General features: G+C 47.9%; 1 protein-coding gene across 1 annotated transcript in view; it reads left to right on the top strand.

Moving 5' to 3' along the window:
- The window catches only part of mettl9 (methyltransferase 9, His-X-His N1-histidine), a 43,034-nt gene that overhangs the window by 4,749 nt on the left and 25,278 nt on the right, over window positions 1-13,007 (top strand). Inside the window, exons 2-4 of the mRNA XM_068056617.1 lie at window positions 740-930; window positions 3,036-3,245; window positions 12,765-12,949. Of these exons, the coding sequence (XP_067912718.1) occupies window positions 740-930; window positions 3,036-3,245; window positions 12,765-12,949 (586 nt within the window). The remainder of the gene's footprint in view (window positions 1-739; window positions 931-3,035; window positions 3,246-12,764; window positions 12,950-13,007) is intronic.

Raw genomic sequence — 13,007 nt, 5'->3', positions numbered from 1 at the left:
AAAGTGAAATAAACATCTAATATATTATCAGTGTTGATCACGCACTCTGCCCTGTGGTGCCCACTGGTCACAGGACACCTCTAACATACTGGTGGGCACCACCTGGTCACTCTCCAAGGCCACTTGGGCACAAACAAGACCACAGGGGAGAGGCAGGTAGAGTAACTCGTCATTCCATAATTTGATATGGAGCCACACAAGGAAATATTAGGACCAGCGACCAAAAGCTTGATCAAAAAGGTCTTTTTAAGGAGCATCTTAAAGGAGGAGAGCGGGGCGGAGAGGTTTAGGGATGGAATTCCGGAGCTTAGGGCCCAGGGAGCTGAAGCCATGGCTGCCAATGGTGGAGCAAAGGAAATTGGGGATATGCAAGAGGCCAGAGTTGTCGAGCTGGAGAAGATTGCATAAATAGTGAGAGTGGAATGAGGCTGTTGGGGGATTTGAAAACAAGAATGAGAGTTTTAAAATCAAGATGTTGCTTAATCGGGAGACAGTGTTGGTCAGCGAGCACAGGGCTGATAGGTGACTGGGACTTGTTGCGAGTTAGGACTCAGGTAGCAGAGTTTGGATGTTGAAGTTTATCGATGGTGTGATACGGAAGGCTAGCCTGGAGAGCACTGAGATAGTCGAATCTGGAGGTCACAAAGGCATAGATGAGGGTTGCAGCAACAACTGCTTTGCAGCAAGTGTGGTTGGCAGCGTGGAGGGTGATGGTGCTGTTGTCACTTTTGTTTTGCAGTGGTACGTCTGTGACACGGAATTGCTGCCGACCCATCTGCAGCCGCTGTTTGTTCAGAGTCACCTGGATGCAGAGACAAGCGAATTCCTCAGGCTGTGCTCGGAGAAGTCAAGATGGCTCTTTGTTCAGATTTATTACTCGCTCGTCACCTCTGTGTTTGGTCTGTTCATGTCAAAGACTTCCATCAACGGGTAAAGAGTTTAAACTTAATTTTTATACCAATTGATATTTCCGATTCTGCGTGGGGTGGCTAGGCTGCTCTCCATCCTGAGTGAGGTGACTCTCAGATCCCCACCAGATGTGTTTGTAGCCAGGGATGATGAGCTGTGTGAGAGCCAAGTGAAAGGAGAGTGCCCTATTGAACTGAAAAATCCATGTGAAAATTGAGGGACCTGCCCTGACGATCTACACTGTTTTGGTACATTTTGAAGAGCAGGAGGGTCCTGAACCAATATTAAACCCTCAATCAGCATCGCAAAAACAGATGATCTGGTCATTATCACATAGCTGTTTGTGGGAGCTTGCTGTGCGCAAATTGGCTGCCACGTTTCCTATATTACAGCAGTGACTACACTTCAAAGGTACTTAAAGTGCTTTGGGATGCCCCGAGGATGTGAAAGACACTATATAAATGTCTTGTGAGGATCAGCGTGCAATCCCACATCATGCCACTTGGTGGCGGAATGCTGCAGCACTTGTCTGTTTAAGGCACTTTGCCCCAGCTCACATTGTTATTAAACAATTAATGTGTTAAAAAAAAAGATCCTCAATGTATTCTTCCTACTTTAACTCTATAAAACTATTTCTCATTAGCAAGTTAAACTACACGAGAATCACTGCAGAAATGCTCATTGAAATTGTCACTGATGTTTCAAAAGGTAAATTTACCACCTGTTGAGTGAGTCAGTCTTAATTTCCCTGCTCCCGTGTCTGAGGCACTGAGACCAACTAAAGCTCAGGCAACTGAGATCAGCTAACTCGCCACAATGTTGGACTCTCCCTGCTCTGACTGACTCGATAACTAAAGTTACTCCAAGCTGCTGAAAATCCCTAAAATAAAAATGGATGCTGGAAATCTGAAATAAAAACAGAAAGTGCTGGAAATACTCAACAGGTCTGGCAGCATCTGTGGAGAGAGAAGCAGAGTTAAGGTTTCGAGTCTGAAACAGTTCTGAAGAAGTCATATCAAACTCGAAACGTTAACTCTGCTTCTCTCTCCACAGATGCTGCCAGACCTGCTGAGTATTTCCAGCACTTTTTCCGATTTTATTGCTGAAAATCTCTGCTGGGCACTAATTTATATTGGGATTTATTTGCTAAAGAGAGGTGATTTTTTTTGATAGATTCAGAATAAATTTGAGAATTTTTAAAATAGCTATTTGTTGTCTGGATGTAGGTAACCCGGGTGAGTCCTTCTTTGTTGTCGTGAGAACATTGAGAGTTAACCATGTTGGGAAGGGCTGCGGGTACACGGAGACAGGGTCAGGGTGACAGGGCATCGATAAACCAGTTGCTTGCGGGGTAGATGCCAACCCAGAGACCTATTAAATTCAATTTCACAATATGCAATGGTGGGATTTGAACTCTCGACCGCTGGACTGTCAGTCCGGCACTGTAACAGTGACAGTACCAAACCAGTACCTGTTACTGAGCCAATTCTATATTCTAAAAAGAACGTAGAGAAGGTGCAAAAAAAAAAACATCTACATGGTTGATATCAGAATTGAGAAGTGTAACTGTCAGGAAAGACTGAACAAGACAGGCTGGGGCTCTGTTCAAGAAAGAGAAGCCAGAGGGGTGACCTGATCGAGGGGTTCGATAGGGTAGACACAGTGAAGATGTTTCCACTTGTGAGGGGACACCAAAACTAGCGGTCATAAATATAAGGTCATCAGTAACAAATCCGATGGAGAATTCAGGATGAAACATCTTCACCCAGAGAGTGGGGAGAATGTGGAAGTCACGACCACAAGATGGAGTTGAGGTAAATAGTACAAATACATTTAAGGAGAAGCTGGATAAAAACAAGAAGGAGAAGGGAATAGAAGGTTACGCTGATGAAGGGTCACTGACTCGAAACGTTAACTCTGCTTCTCTCTCCACAGATGCTGCCAGACCTGCTGAGTGTTTCCAGCATTTCTTATTTTTTGATAGAAGGTTATGCTGATAGGGGTGAGATGAAACGGGCTGGGAGGAGGCTCATGTGGAGCATAAACACCAGCATAGAGCGGTTGGGCCGAATGGCCTGTTTCGGTGCTGTAAAATTCTATGTCTTTGTCTCTCTGTGTCGGTGCAGGCTGCTGGGGAGAGGATCGATGTTTGTCTTCTCTGAGGAGCAGTTCCTTCAGCTGCTGAGGGTGGAAGCGGACTGGAGAGCAGCCAGGGTGCTTGACCTTGGTGCTGGAGATGGAGAGGTTACTAAAATCATCAGCCCTCATTTCGAAGAGGTCTACGTGACTGAAGTGTCTCCTACCATGAAATGGCAACTTAAAAAGAAACAGTACAGGTAAAAAAAACAATACTGCTTCACCATAATTATCTGGGATTCTACAGAATGATTCGGAGAAGCATCTGTTTAACCAGGCATTATTTTAAAAAAAATTAAATTCTTGGGATGTTGCTGGCATTTATTGTCCATCCCTAATTGCTAGTAATGGGTTTCACATGACAGAGTGACTTGCTAGGCCACTGTGGAGAGTAGTTAAGAATTAACCACATAGGGTGGGACTGGAGTCACATATAGGCCGCTCTGTGTAGAACGGCAGGTTTCCGTCCATAAAGGACTTTAGTGAACCAGTCAGGTTTGTCCAACAATCCAACAGCTTCATGGTCACTTCTGCTGATCCCAGCTTTGTATTCCCGACTGAATTCAAATTCTCAAACTGCCATGGTGCGATATGTAGTCACATTCGACTGGATTATTAATCCAGGCCTCCAGGTGACTATTTCCAGTAACATAACCATTACATCACTTTAACAGATGTGACAGTCTGCGTCTTTCCTACCTCCAGACTTGACAATTCTCATACACTCCTGACCAACCTCCCACATTTTACCCCCCTAACGTGCATCGAGACCTGTTCCCCTCTGTGCTCACTGACCTGCACTAGCTCCTGGTCAAGCAGTGCCTCTGTTTTAAAATTTGCATCCTTGTTTTCAAATCCTTTCATGGCCTCACCCCTCCCTAACTCTGTAACCTCCTCCAGGCCTACAACCGCTCTACATCTGTAACCTCCTCCAGGCCTACAACCCTCTCTATCTCTGTAATCTCCTCCAGGCCTACAACCCTCTCTATCTCTGTAACCTCCTCCAGGCCTACAACCCTCTCTATCTCTGTAACCTCCTCCAGGCCTACAACCCTCTCTATCTCTGTAACCTCCTCCAGGCCTACAACCCTCTCTATCTCTGTAATCTCCTCCAGGCCTACAACCCTCCCTACCTCTGTAACCTCCTCCAGGCCTACAACCCTCTCTATCTCTGTAATCTCCTCCAGGCCTACAACCCTCCCTACCTCTGTAACCTCCTCCAGGCCTACAACCCTCCAAGATCCCTACCCTCATTCTAATTCTGGTCTCTTGAGGGTTCTCAATTTTAATCGCTCCACCATTAGTGGCCGTGCCTTCAGCTGCCTGGGTCCTGAGCTCTGGAATTCCCTCCCTAAACCTCTCTGCCTCTCTCTGCTCTTTTAAGATACTCCTTAAAACCTACCTCTTTGGCCAAGCTTTTGGTCACCTGTCCGAATATCTCCTCATCTGGCTTGGTGTCAAATTTTGTTTGATAATGCCCCTGTGATGTGCTTTGGGACATAGAGGAACATAGGAAATGGGAGCAGGAGTAGGCCATTCAGCCCCTCGAGAATTCCAAAGATTCACCACCCTCTGAGTGAAGATATTTCTCCTCATCTCAGTCCTAAATGGCCTACCTCTTATTCTGAGACTGTGTCTCCTGGTTCTAGACCCACCAGCCAGAGGAAACATCCTTCCTGCATCTACCCTGTAAGAATTTTGTATGTTTCAATGAGATCTGTAGATTAGATTAGAGATACAGCACTGAAACAGGCCCTTCGGCCCAACGAGTCTGTGCCGAACATCAACCACCCATTTATACTAATCCTACACTAATCCCATATTCCTACCAAACATCCCCACCTGTCTCTATATTTCCCTACCACCTACCTATACTAGTGACAATTTATAATGGCCAATTTACCTATCAACCTGCAAGTCTTTTGGCTTGTGGGAGGAAACCGGAGCACCCGGAGAAAACCCACGCAGACACAGGGAGAACTTGCAAACTCCACACAGGCAGTACCCGGAATCGAACCCGGGTCATCTCTCATTCTTCTAAACGTTAGAGAAATTGGCCCAGTTTCTTCAGTCTCTCCTCATAGAGCAATCCTGCCATCCCAGGGATTAGTCTGGTGAACCTCCGTTGCACTCCCTCTATGGCAAATATATCCTTCCTTAGATTTTTTTTTTTTCTTTGGCCTCCTTATCTCGAGAGACAATGGGTAAGCGCCTGGAGGTGGTCAGTGGTGTGTGGAGCAGCGCCTGGAGTGGCTATAAAGGCCAATTCTAGAGTGACAGGCGCTTCCACAGGTGCTGCAGAAAAATTTGTTTGTCGGGGCTGTTGCACAGTTGGCTCTCCACTTGCGCTTCTGTCTATTTTCCTGCCAACTACTAAATCTCTTCGACTCGCCACACTTTAGCCCCGCCTTTATGGCTGCCCGCCAGCTCTGGCGAACGCTGGCAACTGACTCCCACAACTTGTGATCAATGTCACAGGACTTCATGTCATGTTTGCAGACGTCTTTGACGTGGAGACATGGACAGCCGGTGGGTCTGATACCAGTGGCGAGCTCGCTGTACAATGTGTCCTTGGGGATCCTGCCATCTTCCATGCGGCTCACATGGCCAAGTCATCTCAAGCGCTGCTGACTCAGTAGTGTGTATAAGCTGGGGATGTTGGCCGCCTCGAGGACTGCTGTGTTGGTGATACGGTCCTGCCACCTGATGCCAAGTATTCTCCGGAGGCAGCAAAGATGGAATGAATTGAGACGTCGCTCTTGGCTGACATACGTTGTCCAGGCCTCGCTGCCATAGAGCAAGGTACTGAGGACACAGGCTTGATACACTCGGACTTTTGTATTCCGTGTCAGTGCGCCATTTTCCCACACTCTCTTGGCCAGTCTGGACATAGCAATGGAAGCCTTTCCCATGTGCTTGTTGATTTCTGCATCTAGAGACAGGTTACTGGTGATAGTTGACCCTAGGTAGGTGAACTCTTGAACCACTTCCAGAGCGTGGTCGCCGATATTGATGGATGGAGCATTTCTGACGTCCTGTCCCATGATGTTCGTTTTCTTGAGGCTGATGGTTAGGCCAAATTCATTGCAGGCAGCCGCAAACCTGTCGATGAGACTCTGCAGACACTCTTCAATGTGAGATGTTAAAGCAGCATCGTCAGCAAAGAGGAGTTCTCTGATGAGGACTTTCTGTACTTTGGACTTCGCTCTTAGACGGGCAAGGTTGAACAACCTGCCCCCTGATCTTGTGTGGAGGAAAATTCCTTCTTCAGAGGACTTGAACGCATGTGAGAGCAGCAGGGAGAAGAAAATCCCAAAAAGTGTGGGTGCGAGAACACAGCCCTGTTTCACGCCACTCAGGATAGGAAAGGGGTCTGATGAGGAGCCACCATGTTGAATTGTGCCTTTCATATTGTCATGGAATGAGGTGATGATACTTAGTAGCTTTGGTGGACATCCAATCTTTTCTAGTAATCTGAAGAGACCATGTCTGCTGACGAGGTCAAAGGCTTTGGTGAGATCAATGAAAGCAATGTAGAGGGGGCATCTGTTGTTCGCGGCATTTCTCCTGTATCTGACGAAGGGAGAACAGCATGTGAACGGTCTACCTCTCTGCACGAAAGCCACACTGTGCCTCAGGGTAGACTCGCTCGGCCAGCTTCTGGAGCCTGTTTAAAGCGACTCTAGCAAAGACTTTCCCCACTATGCTGAGCATGGAGATTCCACGGTAGTTGTTGCAGTCACCGCGGTCACCTTTGTTTTTATAGAGGGTGATGATGTTGGCATCGCGCATGTCCTGTGGTACTGCTCCCTCGTCCCAGCACAGGCATAGCAGTTCATGTAGTGCTGAGAGTATAGCAGGCTTGGCACTCTTGATTATTTCAGGGGTAATGCTGTCCTTCCCAGGGGCTTTTCCGCTGGCTAGGGAATCAATGGCATCACTGAGTTCCGATTTGGTTGGCTGTATGTCCAGCTCATCCATGACTGGTAGAGGCTGGGCTGCATTGAGGGCAGTCTCAGTGACAGCATTCTCCCTGGAGTACAGTTCTCGGTAGTGCTCCACCCAGTGGTCCGTTTGTTTGCGTTGGTCAGTGATTATGTCCCCTGATTTAGATTTGAGGGGGGCGATCTTCTTGATGGTTGGCCCAAAAGCTCTCTTCATGCCATCATACATTCCTCTGATGTTTCTGGTGTCTGAGGCCAACTGAATATGACTGCATAGGTGTTGCCGGTAGTCGTTTGCGCAGCGCCTGGCTGTTCTTTGTGCAGTGCTTCTGGCTATTTTAAGTGCTATGGATGTTAAATCGCTGGGGGCTTTCTTGTAGTTCAACAGTGCAATGCACTTAGCGGCTATGACAGGTTCCAGCTCTTCAATATGAGATTGAAACCAGTCTGCATTCCTCTTCACACGTTTGCCGTAGGTGGTCAAAGCTGACTCATAGATGGCGTCTCTGATGTGGGCCCACTTGGTCTCAGCATCCCCTGTGGGAGTGTTCTGAAGGGCTGTTACAAATTTAGAAATTTTTGTAACAGCTGTGGGTGAGAAATTCTGCTAGTGTTGATGCGCGGGTGGCCCTTCTGCTTGGAATGATGCAACTTCTTTGGTCTGAGTCTAACCTTGCTGCACACCAGGGAGTGGTCAGTGTCGCAGTCCGCACTGTGGAAGCTGCGTGTTATTTGAACACAGTTTAAGGAGGCTCGCCTTGTGACGTTGAGGTATAGCTGGTGCCAACGACGTGATCTTGGGTGCCTCCATGAAACCTGGTGACAGGGTTTAGTGTGAAAGAACGCGTTGGTGATGCAGAGGTTATGATAGGTACACAACTCAAGCAGTCTCTGCCCATTCTCATTCATCCTTCCAACGCCATAGCACCCAAGGCAGGAGGGCCATGAGTCATGGTTGGCCCCAACCCTGGCATTAAAGTCCCCCAGCAGGACCAGGTGTTCGGTGTTGGGGATGCTGCTAATGATGTTATGGAGTTCCTCGTAGAACTGATCTTTAGCTTCAGGTGGGGAGCAGCGTGTTGGAGCATAGATGCTGAGTAGGTGTACTGGACCAGAGGTGGTGAGCAGTCGGATGGACAGTATGGGTTCTGAGCCATTTGAGGGTGGCTCTATCATGCTGAGCAAGGAGTTTCTGATGGCGAAGCCCACTCCATGCTGTCTTGGTTCTTCAGGATCCCTGCCCTGCCAGAAGAAGGTGTAGTCTTGCTCTGCTAGAGATCCACTCGCGGGGAGGCGTGTCTCCTGAAGTGCTGCAATGTCTACATTGAGTCCACTGAGCTCGTTGTTAATGATGGCGGTCTTCCGAGAATCGTTGATTTGTGTAAGGTCTTCCGACAGGCCAGGACACATAGTTCTGACGTTCCAGCTTGCAAAGCGAAGGGCTGGTACCTTCTTTCCTTTTTTCATGTTGTTTGGTGCGGTGTTGCAGTCCACCTTTCGGGCAATGATCCTGAGCTCCAAGCACCCATTGAAGCAGGTGGACTGTGGCGGGACAGAACCTTATTGACCGGGGGCTGCCCGGTTTGAGGCGGGCGTTAGCTGTCCAGTGAGGTGCGATGACCTCTCCCACCGACAAAGGTAACCCGTGGCGCCCAATCTCTACACCGATTTATCTGGACTTATAACCTGTAACTGCTGCCTTCCGTGTTGTTTCAGTCGCTGTGAGGCGACTATGGAGTGACCTCTCCATGGCGCATGCCTGGGCAAATGTATGGAGGTTGAGAGTTGCCCAATCGTCAAAACCCCCCTTCTTGGCCTTTCTGGTGGGGTCCAAAGGAGTGCAGAGCACAACGTTTGGCACCGGTATGGCTGCAGGAACTGCCGGAAACATGCCAAAGGTGACACATGACCGCCTTCGGGGTTCCGCTCCGGGTTTTCTGTTCGGGTTTACTCCCTTAGCCTTGGTCTCTCCCGAGACGCCCACAAGGCAGTGGGGTTGTTAGGGCCCCTACACAGGGGTAGGATGATGTCGGTGGGAGGAGGGGGTGTGAGGGGGAGGGGTGGAGGGAAGGGGGTGCGCGGGGGAGCTGGGAAGGGGTTGTGAGGGGGATGTGGGGGGGGGTGAGCTGAGAGAGTGGAGCTGGGAAGTGGGGGGAGAGGGGGTGCAGGTAATGAGCCATTTCCTCAGCTCCCACCATCGACGCCTGGAAAGCTCCTCCGCGTCCTTCGGGAGGTGAGCGACATCCTCGGGCACCGGTACCAGCATTGCCGACAGTGCGCTGCAGATGCTCTCCGAGCCATCTCCCGCGGGCGCTTTGAAGTTGCGGCCGAGGAGCGGTTCGTGGATTTTTGGGTGATCGGGGCACCTTTTCGCAAGGCTTCCCTAGGGTCCCACTGCTCCTTCTTCTCTTCAATGGACTTACCGCACGCCGTGGCCACTCTGGATGGTGAAGACAGCAGGATCGGAGATCAAAGTATCACCAGCTGTACTTTTCAGTTTCATCCGGACTGCGATCAATTTCATTGAGAAAACAAAGAGCAGCTATGGCTGGGGGAGGGCAGTGGGCCCAGGTAACATAAACTAGCAGATAGCTTGTAGTTAGGGCTAAAAAGAACTGATTAAGGAACCAGGGAAGTTTAAACAGTTTAAGAGGGTAGATTAGGGGAGAAAACACTAAGAATGGGAGCAGATGGCCATGGATAGGGTTGAACAGCAAGGGAGCTTCCTAGGGAGCTTCCAGCCCAGGAGCCATCTTGCATCATTAGGTAAGGAGACTAAATCTGTACACAATACCCCAGGTGTAGTCTCACCAAGGCTCTATACAATTGCAGCAAGACTTTACTCTGTGTTCAAATCCCCTTGTGATGAAGGCCAACATACCATTTGCCTTCCAAATTACTTGCTGCATCTGCATGCTGGCTTTCAGTAACTCATGAACAAGGACACCCAGGTCCCTTTGGACATCAACACTTCCCAATCTCTCACCATTTAAGAAATTTCTGTTTTTCCTACTGAAGTGGATTACTTCACATTTTTCCACATTATGTTCCATCTGCCATGTTCTTGCCCATTCACTTAGCCTGTCCAAATCCCCTTGAAGCCTCTTTGCATCCTCCTCACAACTTACATTCCCACCTAGTTTTGTGTCATCAGCAAACTTGGAAATATTACATTTGGGCCCCACATCCAAGTCATTGATATACACTGCGAATAACTGGGACCTAAGCACTGATCCTTGTGGTAGCCCAATACTCACAGTCTGTCAACCTGAGAATGACCCGATTATTCCTACTCTCTGTTTTTTGTCCGTTAACCAATTCTCAATCCATGCCTGTATCTTACCCCCAATCCCATGTGCTCTAATTTTATTTACTAGCCTCTTTTGTGGGATTTTATTGAAAGCCTTCTGAAAATCCAAATCTATCTATCACCTCCACTGGTTCCCCCTTATCTATTCTGCGAGTTACATCCTCAAAAAAACTCCAACAGTTTTGTCAAACATGATTTCCCTTTCATAAATCCATGTTGACTCTGCCCAATCCTACTATCACTTTCTAAGTGTCCAGTTATCACATCCTGTAGAATAGATTCTAGAATTTTCTTTACTACTGATGACAGGCTAACGGGTCTGTAGTTCCCAGTTTTCTCTCTCCCTCCTTTCTTAAACAGTGGGGTTACGTTTGCTACTTTCCAATCTGCAGGAACCGCTCCAGATTCTATAGAATTTTGGAAGATGCAGCCACTATCTCCACAGCCACGTCTGTCCAGTTGTTGTTGTAATGGTATGCAAGGCAACAGGGCCCTTGCAGGTACAGAGCATTTCCTGATACGACATTAAAATCATTTAAAGAATATTTTACATTTAATTTACCCATGATAGAGCACAGAGCAAAAGCAAATTATAACAGTAACAGGCAGGAGAAGACCTTTGACCCATCTAGCCCAGTTATCCACCATTTCCTTAGTGTATTCCTAATAACCCTGGATCCCTGTCTGATTTCCTTCTTGAAACCCAGTAAGGTTTCTTGTTCCACCCCCTGTGTCTTTAATCTGTTCCACACGGTGACCAGCCTTTTAATAAATAATATAAAAAGTTTACATGCATTTTCTTGAGGAGCAGATTGTGTAATCATGCCTGTGGACACTAGTTCCTCCTTCCGTTTTATGGGTTCTTTCCCTCAAGATGTGAACAATATTGATGAGGACACATTTACTTCCTGACTGCAGTGATGGTGTCTTTTCACACAGCCAGTGGCTTGTATGAGTGATTACTCGGCCACTTCAGAGTGACACAAAGAGCCATGCATATTGCCCATTTGTCCATCCTGAATTGCCCTTGAGAATGTGGTGGTGAGCTGCCTTCTTGAACCGCTGCAGTCCATGTGGGGTAGGTACACCCACAGTGCTGTTAGGAAGGGAGTTTCAGCATTTTGACCCAGCGACAGGGAAGGAACAGCAATATAGTTCCAAGTCAGGATGGTGTGTGACTTGAAGTGACTGGTGTCACGTGTAGGCCAGACTGGGCTGGACTGATGGACTCACGTCCCTGAAGGATATTTGTAGGGTTTTTACGACAATTCTGAAGCTTTGAAGGAGTGAAATGAAGGTCCACCAGACTAATCCCTGGGATGGTGGGATTGCCTTATGAGGAGAGATTGAGGAGACTGGTTCTGTATTCTCTAGAGTTTCGAAGAATGAGAGGTATCTCATTGAAACTTACAAAATTCTTACAGGGCGTGACAGGATAGATGTGGATCGGATATTTCCTCTGACTGGTGAGTCTAGAACCAGGGGACGCAGTCTCAGAATAAGGAGCAGGCCATTTAAGACGGAGATGAGGAGGAATTTCTTTACTCAGTGGGTGGTGAATCTTTGGAATTCTCTACCCCAGAGGGCTGTGGAAGCTCAATCATTGAGCATTTTCAAGACAGAAATTGATAGATATTTGGATACTAATGACATCGAGGTATATGGGGATAGTGGGGTTGAGGTAGATGATCAGCTATGATCTAACAATGGCGGAGCAGGCTCGATGGGCTGAATGGCCTACTCCTGTTCCCATGTTCTTTTCCTATTTCTCTGGTGCCAGGCCACAGATGATCAGAAGTAAAACAAGAAATGCTGGAAACACTCAGCAGGTCTGGCAGCATCTGTGGAGAGAGAAGCAGAGTTAACGTTTCAGGTCAGTGACCCTTCATCAGAACTGCTTGAATCCAGCTGCACAGTTAACCCTAGCAGGATTTGATCTGATATTCTCTAGGTCACTGGATAAGTAATATTGCTGTTTGGATGTGATTCCCTGTCATGGCCTGATATTGAGTACCAGAAGCTATCAATTTTGGGAAGGGAAGTCCATTCGCATCTTAACCCTAACCCTACACTACTGAACCATTCATTGCACAGTTCCAGAGCACTACAGAGAATTTGATTAAAGGTAAACTACAGTGACACCAGGTGGTGTTTGTTCCCAGTCCATTTTATTTGCCTCTGCCCCCTTCCGAGGGTGGTGAGTCGCCTTCTTGAGCCACTGCAGTCCATTTGGGGTAGGTACGCCAACAGTGCTGTTAGGAAGGGAGTTCCAGGATTTTGACCCAGCGACAGTGAAAGAACGGCGGTATAGTTCCAAGTCAGGATGGTGTGTGACTTGGAGGGGAACTTGCAGCTGGTGGTGTTCCCATGTTTCTGCAGTCCTTCTAGGTGGTAGTTACCGAGGGTTTGGAAGGTGCTGTGTTGAAATATCTTTATTTAAAATGTGTTTCCTTTGCATTTTGTAGAGTCCTGGGGATCGATGAGTGGCAGGACCCTGGCTTCCAGTACAATGTGATTAGCTGCCTCAACCTGCTGGATCGGTGTGATCGGCCCCTGACCCTACTGAAGGACATCAGGAATGTTCTGGAACCGAGTACAGGCCGATTGATACTGGCTGTGGTCTTACCCTTCCAACCCTATGTGGAAAATGGTAAGTACCACACAAAATGGCGGGAGGGGGGTGGTTACTGTGGTGGATCTGGACACTG

Source organism: Heterodontus francisci, chromosome 24 (assembly GCF_036365525.1).
Source record: "Heterodontus francisci isolate sHetFra1 chromosome 24, sHetFra1.hap1, whole genome shotgun sequence".
NCBI classification, from domain to species: domain Eukaryota; kingdom Metazoa; phylum Chordata; class Chondrichthyes; order Heterodontiformes; family Heterodontidae; genus Heterodontus; species Heterodontus francisci.
This window is presented reverse-complemented; position numbering and strand designations above follow the sequence as displayed.